This window comes from Eptesicus fuscus, chromosome 20 (genome assembly GCF_027574615.1).
Source record: "Eptesicus fuscus isolate TK198812 chromosome 20, DD_ASM_mEF_20220401, whole genome shotgun sequence".
Taxonomy (NCBI): domain Eukaryota; kingdom Metazoa; phylum Chordata; class Mammalia; order Chiroptera; family Vespertilionidae; genus Eptesicus; species Eptesicus fuscus.
Genome location: NC_072492.1, coordinates 42,634,974 through 42,647,310, shown reverse-complemented (window position 1 = coordinate 42,647,310; position 12,337 = coordinate 42,634,974). Strand labels below are relative to the sequence as shown.

Here is a 12,337-nt window from a genome sequence, read left to right as displayed (position 1 = left end):
GTTTTAAGCAGTAAACCTTTTGTAATTCATTTTTCTTAAATGTAAAATGAAGATAAGGGGTAATGTGAAGATTCAGTATATTAATACATGGAACTAACTGCTATTAGTTCAAAATTTCTAAAGACGGAACAAATTAAGTATCTCAAAGATGTTTTTCAACCTAAAGAATCTCTGAAAATATGACTGTGGCTTTATAATACCCACTATACTTATTCACCTCTCTCCTAAGAGGATTACCTCTAAACTGTTGAGTTTAGCATAATAAAATGTTAGGTATAACACTTGACACAGTATTTTGTTTTTGCAGATGTTCTCAAATAGTGATGAAGCTGTAATCAATAAAAAGCTTCCCAAAGAACTCCTATTACGGTAAGTCTGGATGCCAATTTTATGTTTGTGTGTGTGTATATCATATTTATCTATTTAAAAATTTGTCCTTTTCCTATAAGTAATATTTGGATTATCTGAATTTATACATTTATTGATTTTTTAAAAATAATCTTGTCTTTTCTAGATATAAATATTTTTTAATGTTTAATCTAGAAAATTTTCTCCTACCCAATTTGTACCTATATGTAATTTTGTTTTCTCATTTTCTCTTTGCCTTATTCTTGTAGCTAATGTAAGAGATAGCATATTTTAATGTAGTTTAATACTGATTTTTTTTGAAGAGTGATTTTAATCTATCCCTTCCCCGCACTTATGTTTGCAACAAAATATTACATATACTGAAGTGCTATATAGAAGAGTTACAACCCTTTATTTTACTGATAGACAGGCAAAAGCTATTTGAGACTCTTTCTTTTCCTATATTGCACTTGTAATTTTACCTTTCTTACTTTTAATGTTTAGAAAGTACATTTGGGGTCACCCATAACATAAAACACACAGCTCCTGGTTTACATACCTGACTCAGAAATCACCTAGGAAGAAACAGGCATTAGGGAAGTTATTTTCAGTACCCATTATTTGGGCACTTAGTCACACCATTCTTGGTTCACTTATGTGAAATATCGTGACTGAGAAAGAAAGGTATATTCTCACTTGCAGTTGTAAAAAGTTGTTATTTGTGCTTAAAGGTATCACTTCTTGCTCTTAGCTTGCTACAAAGGCTAGCCAGCCCATAACCAGCCCGTCCCTGCTTCAGGATTTGTATGTCTTAAGTCCTCAACTATATTGTAAGATCCCTGTAAACAGGGACTACCTATATATATAAAAGCCTAAGCGACCATTTGACCGTTCGACTGTCTGACCGGTAGCTATGACGCGCACAGACCACCAGGGGGGCAGATGCTCAGCGCAGGAGCTGCCAAGCTGTGGTGACTTGGCAGCTGCGGTTCTCAGGTGATGCACCCGGAACCAGAGAGGAGGGAGCCCGATTCTGGGGTGCATCACCCGAGAACCGCCCTCTCACAATCCAGTCCCTCACGGGATGTCGGAGAGCTGGTTTCGGCCCAATCCCTGCAGGCCAGCCCGAGGGGACCCTGGGCCTCCAGTTAGTGACTTATAAATATTTATGTAGTACCTTACACATTGGAGATACTAAGAAAAAATAACAGAATTGAACTTGCAGTGGGTTTTTCCCTGGAAGCATTGCCTGTGTACATGCTGGTTGACTAGTTTAAATTAATAGCAATACACCCTTGACTGCCCAGGGCCATTGGAGAATATACAATCCTGAATATATTGAGTAATATCTTGAGTATCCCTCAAATTTCAGCTATATATTTCTAGATAGGTTATGTTCTTAACTGCTGCTGTGAGCTGAGTGTACTAAGTCATTCTTTAGTTTTTTTTATAATGACATTTATTTGAACGCTCAGTTTTATATTGTACTATTGTAGTTTACCTTAAGACTCACTAAGATTTAGGGAAATTACTTGACTCCTTGTTAACTGGCCACACCATATATGGTAATGTTTTTCTGTTTTTGCCATGAAACCCAAATTTCTTACTATGGCCTACAAGACCGCTCATGATCTGGCATTATAGTTTAAATTGGCTGCTTTCTAATCTAAACAGGGAACCTAACTAGCACATATAATAAGATTTCTGTGAGGAAATGAGCTTAAGTTCCAAACAGTCGATTCTGTACTTCCTGATGGGAACAAGTCCCTTCCTAAGTTGGAGACAGAGTGAAATTGATAATCTGAGAAGGAAGGAAATGACTAGATACCATAAAACATACTACTTATGAAATTATATTCATAAGTAGTATGTTTTATGGTATCTAGTTTTTTATATAAAACATAGGTTTTGTTTAAAGCATTAAGAGAAATAGAAAAGAGGCTTTTTTGATATCTTTGACATTGTACCAGATAACAGATCAATATAAATGTTAATAAATTCAATCTGGGTATTTGTAATTTATTGAATGTTATTTATTTTCTAAAGTTTAAATTTTGTTTAAAGTATACAGGGCATGACTAGAAACAACAGATGCCCTGGGAAGGAAAACTGGATAACTAGAAGATAGAAATAAAAGGAAAGCTTACTTTTTATTAGGCTTTTTTGTACTTTTAGCTATTCTTATTTGAACTCTTCATTTTGAAATAGTGGCATACTTACAAAAAGCTACAAAAATAGTTTTGAGAATACCCTTCCCTAAGAACTAAAATTTTATATAATTAAACAATACAGTTATCAAAATTAGGATATTAATATTGATATAGTACTCTTAACTAATCTACAGACCTATTCAGATTCCTCACTTGTCCCAATAATATCTTTTATTCTGGCCCAGGATCCATTCCAGGATTAGACATTCCATTCAATTGTCATGTCTGCTTAGTTTTCTTTAATCTGGGGCAGTTCCTTAGTCTTTCTATTGTTTTCATAATCTTGATACTTTTGAACTGTTATTTTATAGACTCCCTCAATTTGGCTTTGTCTGGTGTTTCCTTATGATTAGGTTATGCACTTTGACAGGTATATTACAAAAATGGTGTTGTGCCCTTCTCCGTGTATCATAATAGGAGGCGCATAAGTTAATATGCTTATTACTGGTGATGTTAACTTCGATCACTTAGTTAAGATAGTATTTTTCTGTTTCTCCACTATGAAATTATTTTTCTTTGTTATTGATAAATATCTTGTGGGGAGAGGTTTTGAGACTATGTAAGTGTTCTGTTAAAATACAGGTTAAGCCCTCGCTGTTGTTACTCAGCGGTTAGAGTGTCAGCCCCTCACACTGAAGGGTCTCAGGTTCGATTCCTGGTCAAGGGGCACATACCAGAGTCCCGGGTTGGCTCCCCAGGCCTACTTGGGTGCCTGCGTGAGGCAACCAATCAATGTGTCTGTCTCACATTGTTATTTCTCTTTCTCCCTCCCTCTCTCCCACTTTCTCTAAAAATATCTTTGTGTGAGGATTTAAAAAAAAATACAGTGTAATAAATATTATACAGCATTTGGTTTGGTTAGATTTTAAGTTACATATTACATCATTGATTCCAGCATATATTAATTTACACGGAGGACAATTGTGTTCTTAGGACCCTACTATTTACTTGTAAATGCAAGGCCACAGCCAAGTTACCAGTGAATTAAGTAAGTGTTCTTGTTTCCTCTTAACTTTAACTTACTGATTCTCTTCCTTCCCTTTTAAAACAAAGTTGATTATTCATGTGGTAGCAAGCTGGAATCCACTGTTTGCATAATGTGAAATCAGTTAGCAGAATTGACTGTACTCTCTTTCAGAGCAGAGCCATATGCATTTATTTAGGAGTGCCTCTTGATAAATGAATGTCAGTGTTTATAAGACAAAGAGTCTTGTGTATTTTCCAACAGCTACTGTAAAGTGACTTGTTCCTCAGAGATTTTCTCTGAAGATGATATTGATAACTGTAAAAGTGACATGAAGGATAAGACTGCTTGAGCCCACACATGCCCTTTTAGCTATGAAGCAAGTCTAGTTTCAGAATGAGGATTATTATTACTTATAAGAATCTAAAATATTTTTCATTATTTTTTTCAACTGTTGTAAGTGTTGGGACATAATTATCATGTAATATATACTATGTATGTGTGAGATGGTAGAAGAGGGGAGTGAGGGAAAGATCAGAGAGAGATTATTGTTTCCCCTTTTGTGAACAGAGACAAAAGGTGCTTTTTAAAAATATTTTTTTATTGATTTCAGAGAGGAAGGGAGAGGGAGAAAGAAATAGAAACAACAATGATGAGAGAGAATCATTGATCAGTCGCCTACTGCACACCCTCACGGGGATTAAGCCCACAACCAGGGCATGTGCCCTGAGCAGGAATCGAACCGTGACCACTTGGTTCATAGATCATTGTTCAACCACTGCCAACTGGGTGACAAAAGATCTTTGATTCAGTTGTACTACAAGATTTTAGGCTCAAGGTTTTTTGTGGGGGGTTTTTTGGTATAGTATATAGTATTGTAGTTTAGGATTTATCCCCCCTAACCCTAAATGTCATTTGTAATATTCTTTATTTTGGAGAATTTATAAGCTTTGCACATACGGTCCATTATTAAGTTGGATGGGCAGTATTATTTTTGTAAATTGCTCTACTTTATTTTATAATAAAGTTGTCTATCTCTTTTTAGGATATTTTCTTTTCTGGATGTTGTTACCTTATGTCGCTGTGCTCAGGTCTCCAGGGTAAGAATGCTTGACATAATTAGAGGGGTACCCCTTCCTGACACTGATAATAGCTTTTTGTAGTAGGGAAAACTATCTACTTTAGATGTTAGTTGTTGTGTTTCAAAGGATGTTGTTTCACCCATGGCATACCCAAACCTATGTAATTCTACAATTCTACTACATGTACCATCTTGACTATTTATATAATACAAACAGAGGAAACATTTTCAGGAAAAGATATTAAACATACAAATTAAAAGTTTGATCTCTACTTAGAATTTTAATAAAATAGTGTTTCATTATGTTTTCCTAGTTAATTTTATACACACATATACATATGGAAGGCTCTTGAGGTCTGATTCGCATGTCAACTCCCCTTACTTTTTTCTCTCAAAAGGTAATAGCTAGTTGTTTTTTTTTAATTGTAGAGCAAACCAGATTCCATTCTCAAAGTCAGTTTTTACATTATACTTAATTATCCATTTTTGCCAGTTGACTTGCCATGATAAAAAAGTGAAACATCATAATCTTATTGGCTGCCACTAATATAAAGAAAAGAAACTCTTTTGTGGAAAAACTGCTTTATGAACCATTCCTAGTCTCTATTGTAATACAGATATATAATAATTAACCTACTAAAAGGAATGTGTACTTAGAATTATCATCTTTTTATAAACTGGACAATGGTACAATCCTAGGTCCTGGATATGTAATAACGGTTATGTCATAGAATCAAGTATTGTGTTTATCTTTATCGGCAGACCTAGGTTTTTCTTCAGATTGCCAACACAACTCTCTTCAAACAAAACACAAAACTTGCCATAGAAAATTCACTTTGTCCTGCTATCTTTAATGTAATTTCTGCATCCTAAAAGCCATACACTAAATCTGTGCATCAGCTATTTTTGAAACAGTCAGTAGTGTTTTGATGATTTATGACATGTTTGTCCCTGGTACTTGAGTGACATGGCTTTTTGTCTCCATATGAAGCTGGGGTCATCATTGAGAAACAAAATACTCAGACCAGTCTCTAAACTGTTTACTAGTAGTTACTGCATCTAATCTTAGCAATGTTGACTTGAGTGAATTTTAATGGTTTTCACTTGCAGGTTTTTCTTCCCTCTTAATATGTTTTAATTTAAAAGAAGTAAAGCACAATGCCAATTTTCAGTAAATCTGGATAGTTAGTACATCAGTAGTTACCTTATCATTCTCTGTACTTGAAGTATTTAATTTGTTTTTTAAAAAAAAAGACTCTGGAAGGAAACCAGTCATTCTGAATTTCAGTGTCAGTTTGGCATGTTTCCTGTTGCTAGAGAAAGTATAGTGTAAGGACATGGGAAATATCAAACCAAATCAGTATATTTAGCCCAAGAATCTAGTAAACATATGAACTTTAAAAGTTTGATCTGTTATCTCCCATAGCTAGCCATTTAAGAAACCATTGGAAAAATATGAAGCTACAAAAAGAAAAGTAACATTGAACTCCCGAGAAAACCTTAAAAGATTTCTAGAATAATAACTTTGTTTACTTTCATACCCCTGACTTATTTCTTGCTGATTGTGTGACAGTTATCCTGGGGTCAGTAAGTGTATCCACAATTTTTAAAAATTTCAGTATAAATCTATGTCTTGAATGTTTATAGTAAGAGATGATATTCTAAGTTTATAGCTCAACAATATATTAAGACTTTTGTTTACACTTTAAACTCAATAGGGAAAACTTTTAAAGACTTTCTTATTAAAATACAACAGATTAACTCTGAATCTTTTTCCACCTGATCCTGAAAAGTTGAAAAGCTTGGAAACTTTCTTACCTCCCTTTAGCTTACTGAAGAAATGTATGAGAAGTCTTTAAACTTTCACTCTTTTGCAGTGATTACTGAATTAAGTTAGAGGGAAAGGTGACCAATCGAAAAACATGCCTGAGTGAGCAAATTGGTCTCAAGGAAAGCATTAAGGCTCTATCAGGTATACAGAGAAATTACACTGTCTTTTCAAAGTCCCAGGTTACCATATCACAGTTTCAAGTCTGACCAAGTGATGCTATGGATAGCAAATAGGTATTGAACATAGCAATATTCATTATACGGTCCTCTTTCTTTGGTTTCACCCTCATCTTGATCCTTGTGGAGAGAGAGAGTAATGGGCTTACTTTTCATTAGCTGAACTATCTCTTTGGGATGAGAAACTAGAATCTTCCAGTTAGAAAACAGTTTCTGGCTATGATATATACTGCAGCCTGTTCTTTCCCCAAGCTCCTAAAATCTATTGTAGCTCTACCCACTCATTTATGAGATATTCTCATTGGAGAGTAAAGTATGAATAAGAAGGCAGACTTATTGGGTGTTAATAGTGGGGACTGAGAAATGTTTCCGTCAATTTCAATCATTAGTACAATAAATTGTGAACACGAATATTGCTGAGTTTTCTCCTTTGTTCCAGCTCCTGCTCATTCTGTCTCTTTTTCTTCTAAATAGGCCTGGAATGTTCTGGCTCTAGATGGCAGTAACTGGCAGCGAATTGACCTGTTCGATTTCCAGAGGGATATTGAGGTATAATTATGTGGTGTGTAGCCCCATTTCTCTTGTTAGGATGTAATTACAGCATGGAACAGATTAGTGCAACCATATAAATCTTCTTTCCCTAGAGAGACAAAGTATTAATTTTGGTGCATATGAATTTCATGGGAGCCTGTATGTTCCCACGAACTTATTCTTTGAGTCTTTGCGAATGAACAGAATTATTTAATTGAAATAATACTATTTGTATTAATAGGACAAAATTTTTTTTGTGTGGTGAAAATATGAGCCTGTATTTGCTCATTTTAAGGAAGTCTTTTTATATTTATTGAAGAATCAGTTAACTTGTTGAGGTATGATGTTGGTATATATAAAAGGCTAATATGCAAAGTGTCCCCGCAGGAGTTCTATCACTCATTATGATGTGCGCTGACCACGAGGGGGCGGTGCAGAACAAAGGAAGGCCCCAGCCAGCAGCCAGGGAAGGGAGGCCCTGGCCAACAGCCAGAAGACCCTGATCGGCCCTGATCGCTGACCAGGCCTAGGGACCCTACCCGTGCATGAATTTCGTGAACTGGGCCTCTAGTATACACATAAGACCTTACATTGACATAAACCTTAACATAGGTATAAGAGAACTATAGAGCACCGTTTCCTCAAATAGAGAATATCTTTTAAATTGAGTGAAATAAATAGCTATATAGGTTTGTTTAGGCATGTTTCAAGTGGATGCGATAATCAGGAAAGCTTTTTCACAGTAAGTTGAAATTCTCCTATTGCATTAATAACTAATTCTTTAAAATGAATAGAAGCCTCTTCTTTATGTTTGTAAATTATTTAAAATGAGTTTGTATTCTTTTCAAAATCAATGTGATGACTTATCTTTTTGTTTACCTGTCTATATTTTTCAGGGCCGGGTAGTGGAGAATATTTCAAAAAGATGTGGGGGCTTTTTACGAAAGTTAAGTCTTCGTGGGTGTCTTGGAGTAGGAGACAATGCATTAAGGTAAGAACATAACTATTGATTAACTGATCTTCCGTAACTGAAGTAAAGAAAGCATCATCTCATCCAGAAAAGGTTAAAATGGTTTTAAGCTTTTTATAAAGAAAGTTGTTGCTTTCTTTAAGCTATTCTGAACTCAAACACACATACATTGCTTATAGCACAAAGATATTCAGTAGTGGGATGTAGGGTTTTGAGAATAAAACAAGAACCAGTGTCCCCTCCAAAAAAAGGCAAATTCCCCATATCATAAATAGTTCTTTTAAAGCCTTGAGTAAATTTTGGGTTTTGTTTTGTTGTTTTTTCTCAAAGTTAAGGTAATTTTTTTTTAAATATATTTTATTGATTTTTTTACAGAGAGGAAGAGAGAGGGATAGAAAGTTAGAAACATTGATGAGAGAGAAACATCGATCAGCTGCCTCTTGCACACCCCCTACTGGGGATGTGCCTGCAACCAAGGTACATGCCCTTGACCGGAATTGAACCTGGGACCCTTGAGTCCGCAGGCCGACGCTCTATCCATTGAGCCAAACCGGTTTCGGCGTAAAGTTAAGGTAATTTTAACGTTGGTTGACAAAAAGATCAATGTTAAAAGTTTGTGGTTGAGCCCTAGCTGGTTTGGCTCAGTGGATAGAATATCAGCCCTTGGACTGAAGGGTCATGGGTTCGATTCCGGTCAAGGGCACATACCTTGGTTGCAGGCTTGATCTCCGGATGGCCCTAGTTGGGGTGCTTACAGGAGGCAACCAGTCAATGTGTCTCTCTCATATCAATGTTTCTCTCTCTGTGTCTCTCCCCCTCCCTTCCACTCTTTCTAAGAAATCAATAGAAAAATATCCTCAGGTGAGTTTTAACTCCCCAAACCTCTCCCCAAAAGTGTTTATGGTTGAAAATTAATTTATATGTGATTGTGAACTACTTTTGTACCAAATATCCAATATTACCAATAATATGTATATACACACACACACACACACACACACACACACACACACACATATATATATATATATATATATATATATATATCTTTTATTACTTTTTAGATACCAGAATTGTGCCTGTTTCATTTCAAACCTTTTGTTTTTTTTTCTGTGAAGGACCTTTGCACAAAACTGTAGGAACATTGAAGTACTAAATTTAAATGGGTGTACAAAGACTACAGACGCGTAAGTATTTTATGTTTTAGAAGAGTAAATCATAGCCCTCTGTGTCTTGCCTATAGAGGCTTTAAATGCATGTTACTAAATATATTTAGCATATTTCATTTTGGTATTATAGAAGAAGGATATTTTAAAAGGAGAAAGTAACATTAAAGTAGCAATGAAATAAGGCATTTATTTTGGAATCTGGCGCAAATCCTATCTTGCTCTTTTAAGTGAAACTTAAAAATTGTAGTCAATTGAATATGCAGTAGGGATAATAATTATATAAGTTACTAGGACAACTTATATTTCAAGAAGATACTAGTAGCTGTCATTCAAAATACGTGGTAAACAGATAATTTTACAAAAACGTGTGAAATCTTACACATGGGACTGAACATTGTGATAATCAGTATTGAGAGTACTGATTAAATGAGTTTGAATGTACTGTGTTTGTATTGGTCGTAATATAAAAGAAATAAATTCTGATCCTTCATCCTTGAGAGTTTATCATCACAGACGCAATAGACATCAAAGATAAACATGGTAAACATTTTTAAAAGCTCAAGAATATCTATTGGTAATAACATGTATCAAATAACATTTACATATTAGGTAGGGAAATTATTGCCTATTGTGAGGTGAAGCCATTGGAGAATTATGCTTTCACAGTGAATGGCCAAAATTATTCACAGAATCTTCCTGTTCAAAAAGTCCTCATTGCCAAAACCGGTTTGGCTCAGTGGATAGAGCGTCGGCCTGTGGACCGAAAGGTCCCAGGTTCGATTCCGGTCAAGGGCATGTACCTTGGTTGTGGGCACATCCCCAGTAGGGTGTGTGCAAGAGGCAGCTGATCGATGTTTCTCTCTCATCGATGTTTCTAACTCTCTATCCCTCTCTCTTCCTCTCTGTAAAAAAATCAATAAAATATATATTTTTATAAAAAGTCCTCATAAAAGAGATATTTTTAGGATTGCTTGAATGAAGGAAAGTGGATGATACTCCAAGCAAAGGGGCACATTATTTCTTTCTTTGAGGTCACAACATTGTTCACTTTTCAAATAGGAAAGTGTTTGAAAGACAAGGACTATGGTTATTAACAAGTATTACTCCTGTGAGTTGATTTGGAAATCTTGAGTAGGAGAGACAATTTACTAAACCCTCCTCCAACCATGACTTTATACCAGTAGCTTAATATTTACTTTAAATAAATTACCTGTTCATTTTTTCCTTTGAATATTTAATGTAATAGAGATTAAGAATTTGACCACGTGGTATCTAAAAAGTGACATATAATTTACACACTTTTCTAGGAATTTACATACCAAAGATACACTGGCAAAAATGTAATACGATTTATGTACAAAGCTACTCGTTTTTACTGTTTGTAATAGCAAATACTGCATTATTTTTTTAAATGTTTTTAGTTATTTTTAGAGAGAGGAAGCGAGAGAGAGAAACATCGGTGAGAGAGAAACATTGATTGGCTGCCTATCGCACACTCCCTACTGGGGATCAAGTCTGTGACCTCCTGGTTCATAGGTCAACGCTCAATCACTGAGCCACACCAGCCGGGCAATACTGCATTATTCTTAATAGCAAATGACAGAAAACAATCCAAATGTCTATTAGTAGATGTCTGGTTAAAAAAAGGAATGAACCCTAGCCAGTTTGGTTCAATGGATAAAGCGTCGGCCAGAGACTAAAGTAGTCCTGGGTTTCATTCCGGTCAAGGACATGTACCTTGGTTGGAGGTTCCCTGGCCCTGGTTGGGTGCATGCAGGAGGCAACCAATAGATGTGTCTCTCTCACATCAATGTTTCTCTTTGTCTCTACCTCTCCCTTCCACTCTCTCTCAAAATTAATGGAAAAATATGCTCCGGTGAGGATTATCAAACAACAACAGAAAGGAAGGAATGAGGAGTCTGTGTACAGTACACTGGGGCGATTGCCCGGACATACTGTTCAAAAAGCAAGTTGCAGAAGAATTTGTATAATAAGATACCTTTTGTAGGGCCAGGAGATATAATACAAATATATATTCATATTTATTAGTATTTTCTAGAAGAAGCAATGGAAAGGTAATCAAAAACTAATAAAAATAGTTACCTATGCGTGAGAGAGAACACCAAGAGACAGGAATGAAAGAGAGACTTCTGTAGTATCGTGTTTTATACCTTAATAGCCATGTAAATGTTCTACATAATTAAAACATGAATTAAGCTAAAAAGAAATCAAAGCAGTCCCTAACAATCAAAACAGAACACATGAACCCAGCCATACCAAATTGAAGCTATCACCACCAGAGAGAACTTACTTCTACCGACTTTGGACTTCTTAGAACACATTTTAAGCATATGCCAAAGTAGACAAAATTGAACCCATCAGCCATCTTCAAATTGGTAATTGAGAAATTATTACTTAATGGCTAGTCTTGTGTCACCTTACCCCCTCATTTATCTTCTTCTGGAAAACGTCTTAGACGTTACATTAATCAGTAAATATGCATTTCTAACATTTAAAGGCTTAGTCTGTTTTTTCTATTCCTTCTGTGGTCTCCCTGGGGTAAACCCTCCTACACATACAGAATTTTCAGCATTCAGTCTGAAATTACAGCACATGCAACCAAGCAGGAAAATGATACCAGAAGAAGAGCCAGAAAGAAAAACCAGCCAATAGAAACAGACCCAGGAATGACAGAGATTACAAAATTGACCAATAAAGAGTTTGAAAATACTATTACAAATATGCCAAAAATGCTTAAAGATAATATAGAGATTAAAAGGATGGGAAAAGATACACTGTTACAAACACTAGTTACAGGAAAGTTGAAGTGGTTATTAATATCAGCTGATGATGTAAACTTTAGGAAAAAGAGTGGATAAGTGGTACCCTCCTCTTTCAGTAAATGATTAAATTTGTATATCAAAACCAGTAAAATTATAGAACACTTGAGCAACATTATCAGTGAACTTGTCCTAATTGGCATTTATAGAATGCTATACCAAAAAGCACCAGAATAAGCTTTTCAAGTGCACTTGGAATATTCAATAATACACACCA

The 12,337-nt window shown here is 35.4% G+C and overlaps 1 protein-coding gene across 3 annotated transcripts in view; it reads left to right on the top strand.

Annotated features, from left to right (window-relative positions):
• Positions 1-12,337, top strand: part of FBXL20 (F-box and leucine rich repeat protein 20) — a 66,029-nt gene that overhangs the window by 30,269 nt on the left and 23,423 nt on the right. For 2 of the 3 annotated variants that reach the window (XR_008554677.1, XM_008153801.3), the window contains exons 2-6: positions 308-369; positions 4,568-4,622; positions 7,085-7,159; positions 8,038-8,132; positions 9,230-9,298. Coding sequence is in view for 2 of the 3 variants with exons in the window: in XM_008153801.3 (XP_008152023.1) it covers positions 308-369; positions 4,568-4,622; positions 7,085-7,159; positions 8,038-8,132; positions 9,230-9,298 (356 nt within the window). In the remaining variant the exon portion in view is untranslated. The remainder of the gene's footprint in view (positions 1-307; positions 370-4,567; positions 4,623-7,084; positions 7,160-8,037; positions 8,133-9,229; positions 9,299-12,337) is intronic. The other variant, XM_054708907.1, reaches the window with a different exon arrangement.